Below are 14,543 nucleotides of genomic sequence, written 5' to 3'. Positions count from 1 at the left end.
AGTTTGGATGAAAATGACTTGGTTTATAAAGAAAAAGTATCTTTTTAAGTATTTTATTTCTCCTCCTCTTTGAAATTGTTAGTTGGAGAATAATTTGGCAGCTTCATAAAATGCCTTCAGACAATTCTATGAATCACTGGAATGGAAACTGCTCCTGTCCTTGTTTACCTAGTACACAAAACTTCCTACTGGCAAATGGCATCCACTGTATCAACTTTCACTGATTAATCACAAAAAAATAACTAAACTGATTTTATAATAAAGGGAAATTATGTGAAATATCATTTGAATAATATATCTATCACTTTATGATCAGTTAAAAACAGAGTTGTTGTGGAATTTCTATGAAAATTCACAAATTCACATTTTCCCACAGACAAATTTGCATACAAAGGCTAAACTACACCCCCACCAACACACACACACACATACTCACAGTCACACACACACACACACACAACCCTTTGACCCCTCTTCTCTTGTCCTCCTACTAGAATGCCCTTCTTTTCTCTGTATTTTTTTAATCCCCCCCTCCCTGCCTGCTTCTTCGTTGCCTAGGTAACTATTATGGGACGCCCAAGCCGCCGGTGCAGCCCCCCGGTGGGAAAGTGATTAGCCGTAGCGGTAGCGGTGGTGATGCCCCACTGCCAGACGGGCTCAGCGGTAGCCTGCCGGGCTCGCAGCACTCCACTCCCAGACGCAGCAAGTCCTACAATGACATGCACAATGCTGGAATAGGGCCTGGAGAGCAGCAGCAGGAGGACGACGAGGACCTCCCTGACATGAACAGTAGCTTTACAGGTACGTGCCGAGCACATGGGGTCAAGCAGCGGGGAGAGAGAGAGAAAAACAGAGTATGTGGATGGATCTTTTATTTGGGTTAAAGTCATGCTCTACAGATAGTTCCTCCAAATCCCAGAAAACAAGGACATTAGTTATAAATTAAAGTCATCAGTTAGGTGGTTTAAGATTATTTAAAAACTGTAATAGAAGAAAACAGAAACTTTATTTGTTGGCAAGTGTGAGTTTGTTCTCCCAAAACACTGAAATCCTGGAGGGTCAAACTTCTAAGAGCAAGAGTGAGACTGTATGAACACCTTGCACTGAAGTACATCTTAGATGATTGGATCACAAGGAGACAACTTGAGAGACAATAATTGGCAAAAGTCAATCTACTGAGAGACTAACTGGTTGTCTCCATTGTCGTTTTGGATATTAAAGAGGCTGCTGTCTAGATAACCTTTTATTGAGAAGTACTATAGTGCCACACTGAACTCTCTTGGGTCTAATGAAATTGGGGTCTTGAGCTTTACAAAGCACTAAAGTCAGGATGTGTAGCTCTCAAGTTCCCTAACTTAATATAGACACAGTTAATAGCAGGAATATTCATTTATGTAAATATTGGTTACAGATAATTAGTATGGTAAAATAAATAACCTGAAGATATCACATAGGACTGCTCTGTCTGGTGATGAGCATTTGCATTAATGTGAATAATATTTAACAGACCAATCCATCATTAGTTGGTGTGAATGTGTCAAACGTGTAATATGAAGTAGGGTTGCAGCACTGTAGCAGTTTTACAGTATAATGGAGCAGATATACACAGACACGCACACAGTGGAGAAAATGGCAAAGAGAAGCATGAGTGTTCTGTCCTATGAAAAACTCTGATTATCAGTGGATCAGTTGGATCACTTTAGGTATTCCAGAAGTGAACACAAAGCTGTCCTCATGGAGAGATAAGCAGTTTGCAACAAGTGTGTACGCAAAGTGGCTGCCAAATGAGGAAGTATCAGACATGTTTGCCCATCCTCAAGCTTTCTGTTATGCAGATCAAAGTGTGTGACACATTTTTACCATAACATATAAAAGTGCCATGCAAGTAATTGACCACTTTGCTGCCTCCAGCTACTTTTGTATCGATGACACACACTGACCCTGATCTGACCCCATGGAGAAAGACAGAGGGATGAATTGGCAACTTTTTAGAGCTTATTATGCTTTTCTCAGTATTTCCAGTATTTATTTATTTTAATAAACCAAACTATGAATCAATAAATGAAGAAATTAAACATTTCATAAGTCCAGAGTGAAAGATATCATTAGTTGTCTGTTGCAGGTAGACACAAAATAACTTAACTTCTACCAGCTATAACAATAAAATCTAGTGATATATATAAAAGTAAAAGGAGACATTTTTCAAGTGCATTTTCCATTCATACTTTTATTCAATATTGGCATAAAAGCAAGAATTTACGCACAACAAAAAGCTTTGGAAAATGTGGTTTTAATGTTTTTACTTAGGAAATGATGTGAATACTTCCTTCGCCACAGGGGCAAAACACTCTGATGGTTATCATACCATGAAAATCTGTTGCAACCCTAATATGAATTGATCCCTCGTATATTATTGTCTGCAGTCTGTTGATAAGCTGTGGCAACAAACGCTCTGCACACCCCTGTTGTCAGGTTGTTTGTTTGAGCACACGTGCATTTTGTTTGTTAAGTAGTTTCACACCGCCAGTGGGGAGGCGAAATTCAATAACAAGCGGTCACTTAAGATGCATTTGAAATGTGTTCTGAGGCCTGGTGTAAAAAAAAAAATCTGTCTCTAATGCATTTAGACACAATTTTCATTTATTAGGATACAAAATACCAGACCGGAACAACCCAAGGCTGGCAGCATACCCCAAACTAAATTAAATTTGGCAGCTTCACACAGGCAGCAGCCCAACCCAAGTGCCACATTTGGCATTAATAAACTCTGTGTATAGGCGAGCTCGCTTCATGTATCCATGGCTTAGCCTGCAATTCATCAGCAGCTGTCATGTGACCAGCTGCACACCACCTATTGTTAGTTTACTGGCTCTTCAGCGTACTGGCTGTAGTTGTATGATAAGTCCTTGTTTTGAGAAACGTGCACCACAGCTCGCATACTCCTTCAGCTGGCGTGGTAGACACCTTTAAAACAAACAGACCTGAAGTCAGTGAGTACACAGGCAGCTGCCGGCAGAGCCGTCTTCGACAGCAGCCTGAGAACCAGGCTGTTTTATTTAGCTTGGAGTATAACACAGGAATGCGACCTTAGTTTTTCTCTGCCGTTCTGTTTGGAAGGAAAGGAAAAGGAGAATGTGAGTGGCGATGGATGAAGTGGGAGGGGATGGAAGTGGAGACAAGGTAGCAGGAAATGAAAGAGAAAGGGGGAGTGACTGGTGAGCGGGTAAAAGTGGGCAAGCCTGAAAAGGATTGGACCCAGACGGAGAAGCAAGGGAGGCTGGTATTTCTGTGAAGGAGGATAAGCTCAGAAAATGAAAAAGTAGGAGAAAGAGCACAAAGGACGAGGAGAGCGAGAGAGAGAAAGGGCACTTTGGTGTGGTGAGGGGCTGCAGCGCACAAGAGCTTCTTTGATTGGTGAGTAAGTGGTCTCTGAGATTGACTACATCTGCCTGTATCCATGTGTCCTGAAATGTAAAATAGTGCCATCTGGCTGCAAGCGGCACAACCTCCATATCTGAAATTGTTTGTAATGATGAACACATATGTATTTGGTAGGTTATTTGTGTCTGTGAACTTGAGAAAACAATCAATTGTGTTAATTTAAATGTGTTCAGAGATAAATTGCTGACACCAGTGCTCTGATTGTGATGACTTAGAATTAAATGACTTAGTCGCTTTTGATTTTTCCCACATTTCCTCTTGTGTGCTAGTAGGTCAGTAGGTATTGTAAGGAGGCTGACTCAGCCCTGAAGCTGTTCCTGCCATGTGTTTTCAGAAGGTGGAACCAAAAGTTGTTTATTTGCCATTTGTGATTGTGAGAGCTGCGAGGGTGCCAGTCAAGGGTGGGTGTGAAAATGAGATAACAGGAAGCTAGCTGCTAGCACCTCATAGGCCACGGCTGTAGGTGCGAACTGCCCACTCAGCAGCCTTCACTGAAGTAAATGTCTCTATAGCTGCAAGACGTTGTGGAGGGTAAATGAATTTACTCTGTAGTTGTGTGACTGTTTTGTTCAAAAACTACATGGAAATATTTTGACCTGCAGTGCATGAGGCTGTCTGAAAAACTCTTGAATGGAAGTATTCAGATAATCTGAATCAGATTGATCCTTAGTATTAGCAAACTGGTTAGTACACTAAAAAGAGAGAGGAAGCATTTGTTTCTGCAAAAGCCATTTTTAGTCGACATCTTTGGTTAGCACCTTTTGTTTAAAAAAAATTAAAATTGTCACAGCTTCTTTCTGTCCCTGAACGCATCACCAGCCTCCTGTTAGCTTAGTGTTCCTAACACCAGGCCGTGTTTGTTTTCAATCCCCCCAGGAGACTCAAGTGAATTAGACGAGATTCATCACTCGGTGCGACCCTTCGCCCCCCACCAGAGTGACCCGTCCTACGCTGGGACGACCCCCTCACCACCGGTCACCACGGAGAGCACACAGCAGACACACTCTCACCTGAGCCATCCTCCCCCAGAGGACCCGCTGGGACCTCTGCCTGACAACTGGGAGATGGCCTACACCGAGAACGGAGAGGTCTACTTTATAGAGTGAGTAACGGAAAATAGTCTGTATAAATGTGACAAATAGCCTCACTGAAAAGGTCAAAAGGTGTTGTATTCTACACAGGTTCATTCATTTATACCAACACTTGTATCCTAAACTGATAAACACACACTTTCATTTAAAAAACTGTTTTATTCAAGCTAGTATTTTCCAAAAATCCAGTCATATTTTATATGATTATATACATGAAGCGTAAAAACAAAGCATTTCTCTGTAGAAGTTACATATTTTTCAAAGGCATGAAGAAATCTTTGTCACAAATCTTTGTCTGTGTCATCATGATGTATAAACCATCTGACTCATGTAGCTACTATTGTTTCAGGCATGGAAGTGAGTTTGAAAAAAGATTTGGGATCATTTATTCTTAAGGATATTAAGTTTAAGAAGAACAGCTTAGAGTGACCTAGTTAGATTGTATAGTGATGAAATGTTACTTATGGGTATTGTAACTCGTTTGAAGTGGGTTCTTAGTGTTTAAAAACATTTATGAAGGCTGTTTAAGAATAGTTCAGGTTCAGTGGTTTACAACTTTACAATTGGATTCCTGTCCTTTCTATGTTTCTTTGGATGTTGTATTTATATACAATAAGACGATTTGTGAATTTTGTAAATTGACCACACATCTTGACCAAACGCACTTTCCCAGTATTGCTGTTACCTCCAGGTAATTTTATCTTTCTTGTTCTGTTTAGCCACAATACAAAAACCACCTCGTGGATAGACCCTCGGTGCCTGGACAAGCCTCAGAAACCCCTGGAAGAATGTGAAGATGACGGTATGCCCCCGTGAGAGTGTGAATGATGAGGAATGATGCACATGAGTTAGAGTTTTGTTTTCCTCAAATGTTGATGTCCATAGTTTCTTAGCTATTTTATTTTAAAAAGACAATTCAAGACACAACACTTGCAGATGACCAAAAGGTTTCAGTTGTGTCACTGGCTTTCAACTCCACCCCGTCATAGTTTTTAGATACAAGTGAACCAGCTGCTTTGGAAAAATACTGAATAATATGAAATGTTGGGCAGGTGAAAACCAAATACATCCTGGCCTCAGTTGTTTCTCAAAGTTGAAAATTTGAAACAATCTCATAATTTTATGCCCGAGTGGTGGTTCCCTCAGCAGCCCTAAGGTGTCAGTGTTGGGCCATAGAAAACAGAGAGCAGTGAAGGGGGTGGCACTGCTCTGCTACACACCTTCTCTCAGCTGTTGGTCACAGCAACATGTTCCACAGCTCTGACTGCATCACCCAGGTCTGACCATTAACTCCCACCCTGACCGACACTGATAATCTATTTTAATGAAGCATACGGCTTGAACACTTATTTAAAAGTTGATAAATGGTGACTGATGTTTCCATCATTCAGGTTGGACAAAATGCTGCAGCAGTTCTATATCTATATATCTATTGCTGCCTCAAACCGCAGAGATCTTGTAATGTGGTAGAAATGTACCTTGAGATTTCTGTAACCATGGTTTTGTGTCATGAAGCTGAGGCTCCGGCTCTGATGAACTCTTGCCACCCAGTGGTCACATGTAGTTAATGCATCTAACTGACTCACTGTTGTGCACCTTTCTTCCCTCCTCTCTTTCCCTTTCCACAACAATCCTGTGGGGCGGCGGTGTCCATCCCACTGAGCAGAAGGGGTCCACACAGAAGAGCTGGATAATGACCTAGGTAGGCACCATGTCTTTGCTCCCCTTTTTTCTGACACATTTCTGTCAACCCATCATCCATCATGTCATCCTACCACCACTGTCACTGTAGTCTTGCATCGCCAAATCTGTCTCTGCATCATGCAAATGTTTTTTGTGGGACCTCTTTGTGTTGGAAAATGAGCATTGAGCACTGTCATCAAAACACCACAAAAATGCAAAGACATAATGTCGATTGAGTGATTGCATTTTACAGTGTGTAGGTTGACAGCTTGGTGACGTTTCTTTCAGCAAAATGGAATTTTTGAAAATGACATTGACAACAACAATACAATAATGACTTTATTCATATGGCACTTTTTTTGACAACAGTTCCCACTGAGTACTTTAACAAACAAATCAATAATAGTCACAAGCAGGACAGAAATAAGTTAGCGTTAGAAAGGGAGGACAAACAATGTGTTCCAGTATAATCAGAGGCAGCAGGTAACAGGCAGAGGAAAAGGGGAAATAGAAGAGAACAGCTGGAATAGATGGCCCAGTGTCAGGCTTATATCCACAGCCTACATGTGGTGAGTCAGGCCAGTGTCACCTTGGTTTACACGCATCTAAAACACGGCTGAAATTCAGACAGTTTGAGCTGAATTTAAAGAGGTTGAACTGGGTCAGTGGAGATAATGGAGTGACCACAGTTAATACTGCAAATCTACATAATCAAATGCACAATGCTAGCGCTAGTGACTCACACAGAGCCACTGACAGTTGGTGAGAGGTGACTTTGACAATGACTCTAATCATCTGGAAATGAGATATTATGCGTTCAGACAGATTTAACCTTTATCTAACCTGCCCTCAGTGTGTGGCTTTGACAAACACACACTTAATGTGACACACAACTGTCAACTCGCCCACATGCTTCTAGCCAAACACACACACACACACACACACACATACAGTCCTAGTAAACTGTCCTTTCGTACATAAGAGACAATAGCTGATTGGGAGAAGATGGTATTAATGATGATTTCCTAATGGGCGTCTGAGCCAGACAGCGACAGGCCCTTCTCTCACTGAGGCCCATCAGCCACACTAACCAGCCTATCAGACACAGCAGCGCGGCCCACTTGTGCGGGATAAATGGTGTCTGGAGGCTGGGCCGAGCACCGTTACGCACTGGTAATGAATGATGTCATTCCATCAGAGGAGATAAGTGATTAATGATTGTCTCGGCTCTTTATGATGAACCTGTTTTGACTTGACCTGAAAAACTTAGAAATGCAGGGATGAAAGGAAGAAGTGCGCTAATTTTGTATTGTGCACTCATCATATTAAAAAAAAAAAATGGAATGACACTAACTGCATATTGCTATTGTCATGGCAGAGGATGACACCTCTCTAAAAAGGCTTGTGTTAGCTTAATAGGTAATTATTTTCAGATTCGTAAATGGGATTGGAAAGATTTTCATTAGAGCCCGGTGTAGGGATTATCTCAAATTAGGGCATTCTGTTTATTTCCCAGAAATGAGCTTGTATTTTCATCAGCTGCTAAAGCTGCATTAATCAATATTCTTTCTATCAACATGGGGTCTAACGTGAAGTGGAAGGTGTCAAACACAAATCATTTCGCTTTTAGCCCCATTCTCACTTTTTTTCACCAGCAGGTGACAACAGATGTTTTTTCAGGAAACAGGAATACAAATGGAAGAGAGAAAGGAGCCAGTATCTTTCAGGCTGCCACTGTTAAGCATCTTAAACGGCTGCCATGTTATAATCATCAGATCAGACGAGTCCCCTGTCCATAAGACAGCCCTCGACTGGATGAACACGCTCAATAATTATTGATCAGCAAAATCCAATACAGGTGGGCAAAGAAGCGCAATTAACTTCAGCTCTCAGAGGAGGAGCAGACTCAGGCATTTTATGAACACCAGCACACACACACACACGCACACGCATACATATGCAGTCCCCCTCTGTAGCACATGCCTACTCCAGAGAAATCAATCACAGCACTGTATCAGGAGAATGAGATGCAAACAGTTAAACGTGTAATTCATCACGCTTGACTTCGCCTCAAAAGCACAATACATGGTGGAAGGTGAGAGAGGAGGGCGACGGGATGGGAAGAAAACGCTGTTTAATGAGCAGCAGATTTCTCTCCCTTTGTCTTTCTCATTTGCATTTCCATACCCTGAAATGTATACCATGCTGTTAAGATTGGTTGCACGATTGCACGCTCTGGCTTTTTCTCTCTCTCTCTCTCACACACAAACATAGACAAACAAACACACGCACACAGGTGCCTCCTCCAGGAGTGGAGCTAGTGCAGTGTGAAATCAAGTGGGTGATTAAAATTTTGCGCAAGGCGAGGCGGGACCACATTCCATTTAACGTTCCAGTTCAAAACATCTGAATGATAATTCACCACGCCTGCTTTGTGGGGTTCACCCTGTACAACACACAGTGCTGTAACCTTGCTCTGCCTTTTTTTCTGCTGCATATGCTTTTTGTACTAAGCCACATTTTAACAGGTGAAGATTATGGAATAAAAGCAGCTTGCGTTGCTCACAAGCAGAATCAACCTTTGTCACCTTAAATCACTTTAAAGCCCCAGCTGGCATGACAATACAGCTGACTGTCATCCACAGTCCAAGCTGTAGTATGGTGAGTGTCGCCTACAGATAATTTAAACATCCCCATCGTGCATTTTTATAGCATCCACTGCTGACTCCACTCCAACCAAGGACCCTCCTCATTAGAGCAGGGAGGCTCTCCAAGTTGGATGATTGTAATTACCATCCACTCGCGTAAAGGGCGAGGCATAATTGGCCGAGGGTAATAATATGTAAAACGTATACATCACAGGAGAGGATTACTGGACAATTTGCGTTTGTGGCCAATTAGAAGCTACTGACATTATCTATGTGGAGGCCAGCCAATAATCAATGCTGCTGTAATCAGGCTATAGAACCAAATGAGAAGGCCACGTTGGAGACAATGGTGTGGTGCTCTCTGGCAAACAGGGTAGAAACGCAGCTAGACTGCACCATCGGGCAATTACAGCGTTGAAGTGGTCCTTATCATATTCACATCTTTCCCTAATCAATCTTGATTACCATGAAACTCACTTAAACTTTATGTAAACGTGTCATGCTCATTGTGGGTAAGCAGCTGCAGCACTCAATGCCACCTCCACATGTGACGCTGGATTTCATTCAAGCCAGGGTGCAAGCTATTAAACAGGAGGTAGAACGGGTGAAGTCAGGGAAATCCACATAAAAACCATGGTTACTTGTGAAACAAAAATGAAGGACACTAATTTAAAGCTCACAGAGTTCCCAGGGCCTTGTGTTAAACCAAGGATGGATATCCTTTCACTAATCTGGCCATTGAATTAATCTAAAATGTTTGTCTTTGTTATAATGTTGTTGACTGGAAAGGCAAAAAAGGTCATATTTCAATATGCAAAAGAAACTCATCCAGTCATATTCACTGTCAAGTCCCTTCAGTCCAAGCAGACACATGTGTGGGGTTTTTTTTTTTTTTTTACAAAGGTTATAAAGCCTGAATTCATCCTTCTTCCCTCCCCCTGTGTCTTCTCCTCACCTCCACCTGTCCCTCCCTCTGTGCTTTCCCCCCCTTCTTCTTACTTTCTGTCCTTCCAGCTCTCTGACCCCTCCCCATCACTCCTTTCTCCCACCTCCTTTCATCTATCCATCCCTCCATTCATCCATCCATCTCAGCCCAAGGGGGTCTTGCTCTGTTCCTATCTGATGTGTGGGAAATGTCAGCAGTGTGAGGGGACGGAGGGGGCAGCAGCAGCCAGACAGCCTGTGAAGGTGTTGAGTCACTCCGGCCCTGGAGACTGACTGACAGGCAAACACAATGGAGAGGCAAAAGGTCTCCACTGGCCTTGCCACTAATGGCTCAATACACGGCCTCCGACAACGTCACAGCCTTGAGCTCTTCTTGTTTCTGCTGTCTCACTCTGTCTCTCTCTTTGTTTTTTCTTTGTTTTTTCCAGAACTTCCACCTGGATGGGAGAAAATAGATGATCCAGTGTATGGGGTCTACTATGTTGAGTAAGTGCTTCACTCTGTACATCACACGAAGACTCATTATGCAAATTGCACATGCACCCAGGCTTGCGTTTGTCTCCATGCACGTAAATAGAGATTCTTTCACACATTTTTTTTGGTCTAACAAAACAAACTCTTGACCTCTGTGTAAATAGGAGCAGCTCTAATGTGTGTACACTCACTGCTTTGCTGTGTGACGTCACAGCCAGATTTCACCTCAGCTATTCTGGTCCTTTGTAGACTGGAAAATGTAGGCCATTTTGTGTGTGTGTCGTTTTGGGAAAACATTGCAGAGTGTGTTTGTGTATATGTGTATGTGTGTATGTGTGTGTGCCTCTCATCTTGTGTGAGAACCTGGGCCCCGGCATTAATATGAATAATATTTCATGCATTTTAGACGCTGTTCAAAGCAGCACCTGCAGGCTCAAGCCTTTGACATTTCTATTTTTTTTTTACTCTTTGTGTCTGCAATAATTTTTCTAATATACATTATTCACCATTTCCTTAATTTGCCATATAATGTGGCGCTTTCAGGAGTAATTATTTGGGAGCTGGCAGGTTAGTGGGAAACATCCCAGGGTTGGTGTGAGATGTGAAAGGTGTTTGTAGTTTCCTTGAATTAAACCATTGTTTTAATAGGATTTATTTGATGTGATTTGTGGGTGTGATTGTGTCACGCACGTCTGAGACAGGAGCGCCGGTGTTTGTGCGGATGGATGCATGTGTATTGTGCCACTAATCAAAGCTTATCGTTATGTCTCCCCTCCCTGTTCTGACCCAATCTCTCTCTCTCTCTCTCTATTCTCCTCTCCTCTCCTCTGTGTCTGTCTTCCCTCCCCGTTGGGCTTTCCCTCTCCTGCCGATGTTTACTTCTTGTCCGACACCCTGTTTTCTACGCTTATTTTCCGTGTTCCCTATTATCCTTCCTCCTCTGTCATTCGTTCACTACCTTCCATCCATTGCATCCCTCCTTTCACCCCGTCCCGCAGTCATATCAACAGGAAGACCCAGTATGAGAATCCAGTGCTGGAGGCTAAGAGGCGCAGGCAGCTGGAGCAGCAGCAGCCTCAGCAGCCTCAGCCCCAAAGCCAGCAGCCACCCGAAGGTGAGCGCTACATCCGAGGTTCGTTCACAAGCCCCCACCAAGGGCGTCATTTCCTTTCTTTCTATTCATGTGTGTGACTGACTCGTATGTGTCCGTATGTGTCTGGGAGATTGTGTCTGTCTTTATTCCAATTATTGCTACAGAAGTACTTGATGTTGCCTGCTACTGCCTTATGATTTGCTAAGTGCCCTTCCATAAAGGCATAACTATTATTTGCGGCTGCACCGCGCAGCCTTTTTGAAGTTAATTTCTGTTTTCTGTGTTGCCTTCAGATATTTGTTGGTGGTAATAACTTAATAGCCTTTTTTTCCCCTCAAGGAGACGACAGGTAAGTTTGGCTTCGAATGAAAATGATCCGCCTGCTTAAGAGTGTCCGCTTCTTAATTTGTGTGACTTAATAAAGCCCAAAGTGGTGCCAGTACTAAAATGAATATTAGGTAGCGTTTTTCAAGAGGACTTCTGCTCGCAAAGCTGCCAGTGCCCAACTAATAGGTAACCTTAAGTTCCCTCTCCTTCCTGTCTTGAACCTTATGCATTCACAGGACGCCCTGCAGAGAGATTAATTGTAAATGCAGGCCAGCCTACAGGGGGACTCTCCTATCACGCTCTACCTTGTGCTCATTCAGCAGAAATCATTCGATTCCACTCGATTACCTGCTGACTTTACTCCCGTCTGAAAGCTCAATCTCTCTTCAAAAAAAAAAAAGAAAAGAAAACTCAATACCTTCAAGCAGGGTTTTTATCCATTTTTTTTTACCTCTGTATTGATTTCATCTTACTGTTTAGAATATTAATGAAGGCTGTAGCCTGATCGGTGCCATGATGCTGTAACAAGGTGATTAATCAAAGAAGGTAGCCATTATATTGTATTTTCAGAATACTTTAAGTTTATTTTCAACTCAGTGAAACTGTGTTAAAAGCTTCAGAGAGTTACTTTGTGACGCATTCAGCCTGCGCTTTCCTATGATCTCATCATTACTCAGTAGGGAGATCTGAAACTGTGATGTTGGTTTCATGAGATCTCTGGGTAGTTGGACTTAATGAACCATTTTCACTTGTTGCTCTGTCAGAAGTTTTTTGTAACTGTAGCCTACGGTAGGCTATATCAGACAGATGCCAGAGCAGGAAAGGTTTTGCCCGTCTTACATCACCACTTCCTCTGGCTTCATATGGAGGCAGCAAACTGGAATTGTCCCCAACACACACATGCTTCCCAAACCTTTAGACCCGATTTCTTCCACAAGTGCGGCAGCTGCGCACCTGTCTTGACCCCATCTAGAGAACATGTGCCTCTTGCTGTTGCAGAATGGATCGAGGATTCAACATTGGCCGGGGCTCCTCTGGCCAGTTACGCTGCCAACCACCAGGAAACCTACAGGGACCCTCAGACAGGACCCCCAGTGCCCAATGCGATGGGACAGAAACGTAAGTTCTCATCTATACAATTTAAGTCTGAAACCTAATGAAAACATTAAACTCATTGATTTTCAGTTGTGTTACCCAGGGGAACTTATTATGAGTTTAATCAAATTCAGCTGGTACAGTGTGGTTTGCTTTCCAGAGCTGTTGCCTCAGGCCATGTTTGAGTTTTCATGACGGAGGAGCAGTCATGTATTGACACTAAAAGCAGCTCCCTCTATAAGTTTCATCATATATTCTTAATGAGTCAAATAAAATCCACCTCTTTCATTATGTACAGTAGACTACATGTTCTCTAAGACGGCACTCAAGGCAATGTTTGTCTTTTTTCTGAGGACAGTGAATGTAACTCTTATTTTATACATGTGCACCATCTGTGTTTACTGTGGCCACATGTTGACTCTCATGGAACCTCTGGTTATGTTGTTTCAGTTCTAAGATCAAATAATGGCCTGATTTCACCCATCATTTAGCAACACACACACCTACAGACACAGTGTCTAGCCATTGTGTGTATATGTGAGTGTGTGTGTGTGTGAGTGTGTTTCTTTCTTTCTCCTGGTTGCCAGCGCCTTTTATACCAGCCTCCCACTAGCAGCTTGTCTAATTAGCACTGCCACGGCAAAGAATTAACTGCCTCACCCTGCCTCCCTCTCTAACTCTCCCTCGCTGCTCAGTCAGTCGCCTTTTCCCTTTTCCCCCATCGATCTCTTTATTTTATTGCTCACGTTGGCCGTCGTGCCGGCTTTTGTCTCGTGTCCCGCCACCGTCTGCTTTGGTTCGGCTATTTGTTTCCGTCCATCTTTTCTGTCTTTCCATATTTCTCGCACTTGTCTCTTTCTGCCTCCTACCCCCTGGCTGACGTCACCGCTCTGTGCCGTCCTAGGCCTTGACATTCCTCCAGAGAACGGCGTCATTTGAAATCTCTTTATCTCACTCCTTGCTTTCATGTTTCTCCTGCTTCCTGGTCTGTTCTTACATCTCCGGATCCCGTGTGGATAGAGCCGCCATCTCAGCTTGCAGTTCTGTTACATCTCGCCCCGTTCTGAAAAATGCTATTCAAAGGCATTGCACATGAACACACACTGTCACGTACACACACACGCACGCGCACACACACACCACAAACACAAGGACACCAACTGAGCCCAACGGTAATGCATTTTTCATTGAACACATAAGCTGTAGCCCTGCCATAACCTAATGTGGCTCTGCAGGTCACTAAACGCCGATTCCTCTGTGGTGCCTTCACTGTCACTCCGACGCCGACGTCTTCTCATTCATTTGTGTGAAATTTTGTCTATTAATAGACATTTAGAGCTCAAGTCTTTTCCTGCGTTCGACCGCTGCTCCTTCTTTCTCTCATTCTGAACTGTGAACACCTCACTTCACTTTTTGATTTAGACCCATACCATCTCATATCTTTCTTCCTTTTATTCTTAATGCCACATAATGAGGTAGGGAAGGCAAGAAGAAAGAGGGGAAGACTGAGTAATTGGGTTTAGATTGCACTGTTTGAGCAGTTCTCATGACTTAAGACCGGTGTGAAATGTGCTTCATGGATGTTTCTGTGGTAATTAAATCCTCACAGCCACAGTTGAATAAAACAGACGTCTTGCTTTCAGTATCCATTTATCAAGGCAGAGCCCTGTCTTGTGTGAATACACTTGTCATATGACCTCCATGTATTACAGGGATGTCACAGGTATTTGATGTTCTAACATATAA

General features: G+C 42.9%; 1 protein-coding gene across 21 annotated transcripts in view; it reads left to right on the top strand.

Moving 5' to 3' along the window:
• Positions 1–14,543, top strand: part of magi1b (membrane associated guanylate kinase, WW and PDZ domain containing 1b) — a 134,367-nt gene that overhangs the window by 84,582 nt on the left and 35,242 nt on the right. For 14 of the 21 annotated variants that reach the window (XR_015035832.1, XR_015035833.1, XM_085776138.1 and 11 more), the window contains 7 exons: positions 559–801; positions 4,318–4,543; positions 5,252–5,334; positions 6,199–6,234; positions 10,237–10,294; positions 11,281–11,414; positions 12,702–12,821. Coding sequence is in view for 19 of the 21 variants with exons in the window: in XM_085776138.1 (XP_085632264.1) it covers positions 559–801; positions 4,318–4,543; positions 5,252–5,334; positions 6,199–6,234; positions 10,237–10,294; positions 11,281–11,414; positions 12,702–12,821 (900 nt within the window). In the remaining 2 variants the exon portion in view is untranslated. The remainder of the gene's footprint in view (positions 1–558; positions 802–4,317; positions 4,544–5,251; positions 5,335–6,198; positions 6,235–10,236; positions 10,295–11,280; positions 11,415–12,701; positions 12,822–14,543) is intronic. The other 7 variants (XM_085776139.1, XM_085776136.1, XM_085776134.1 and 4 more) reach the window with 1 other exon arrangement.

This window comes from Trachurus japonicus, chromosome 5 (assembly GCF_045865225.1).
Source record: "Trachurus japonicus isolate A0001 chromosome 5, Traja_1.0".
Lineage (NCBI taxonomy): Eukaryota > Metazoa > Chordata > Actinopteri > Carangiformes > Carangidae > Trachurus > Trachurus japonicus.
This window is presented reverse-complemented; position numbering and strand designations above follow the sequence as displayed.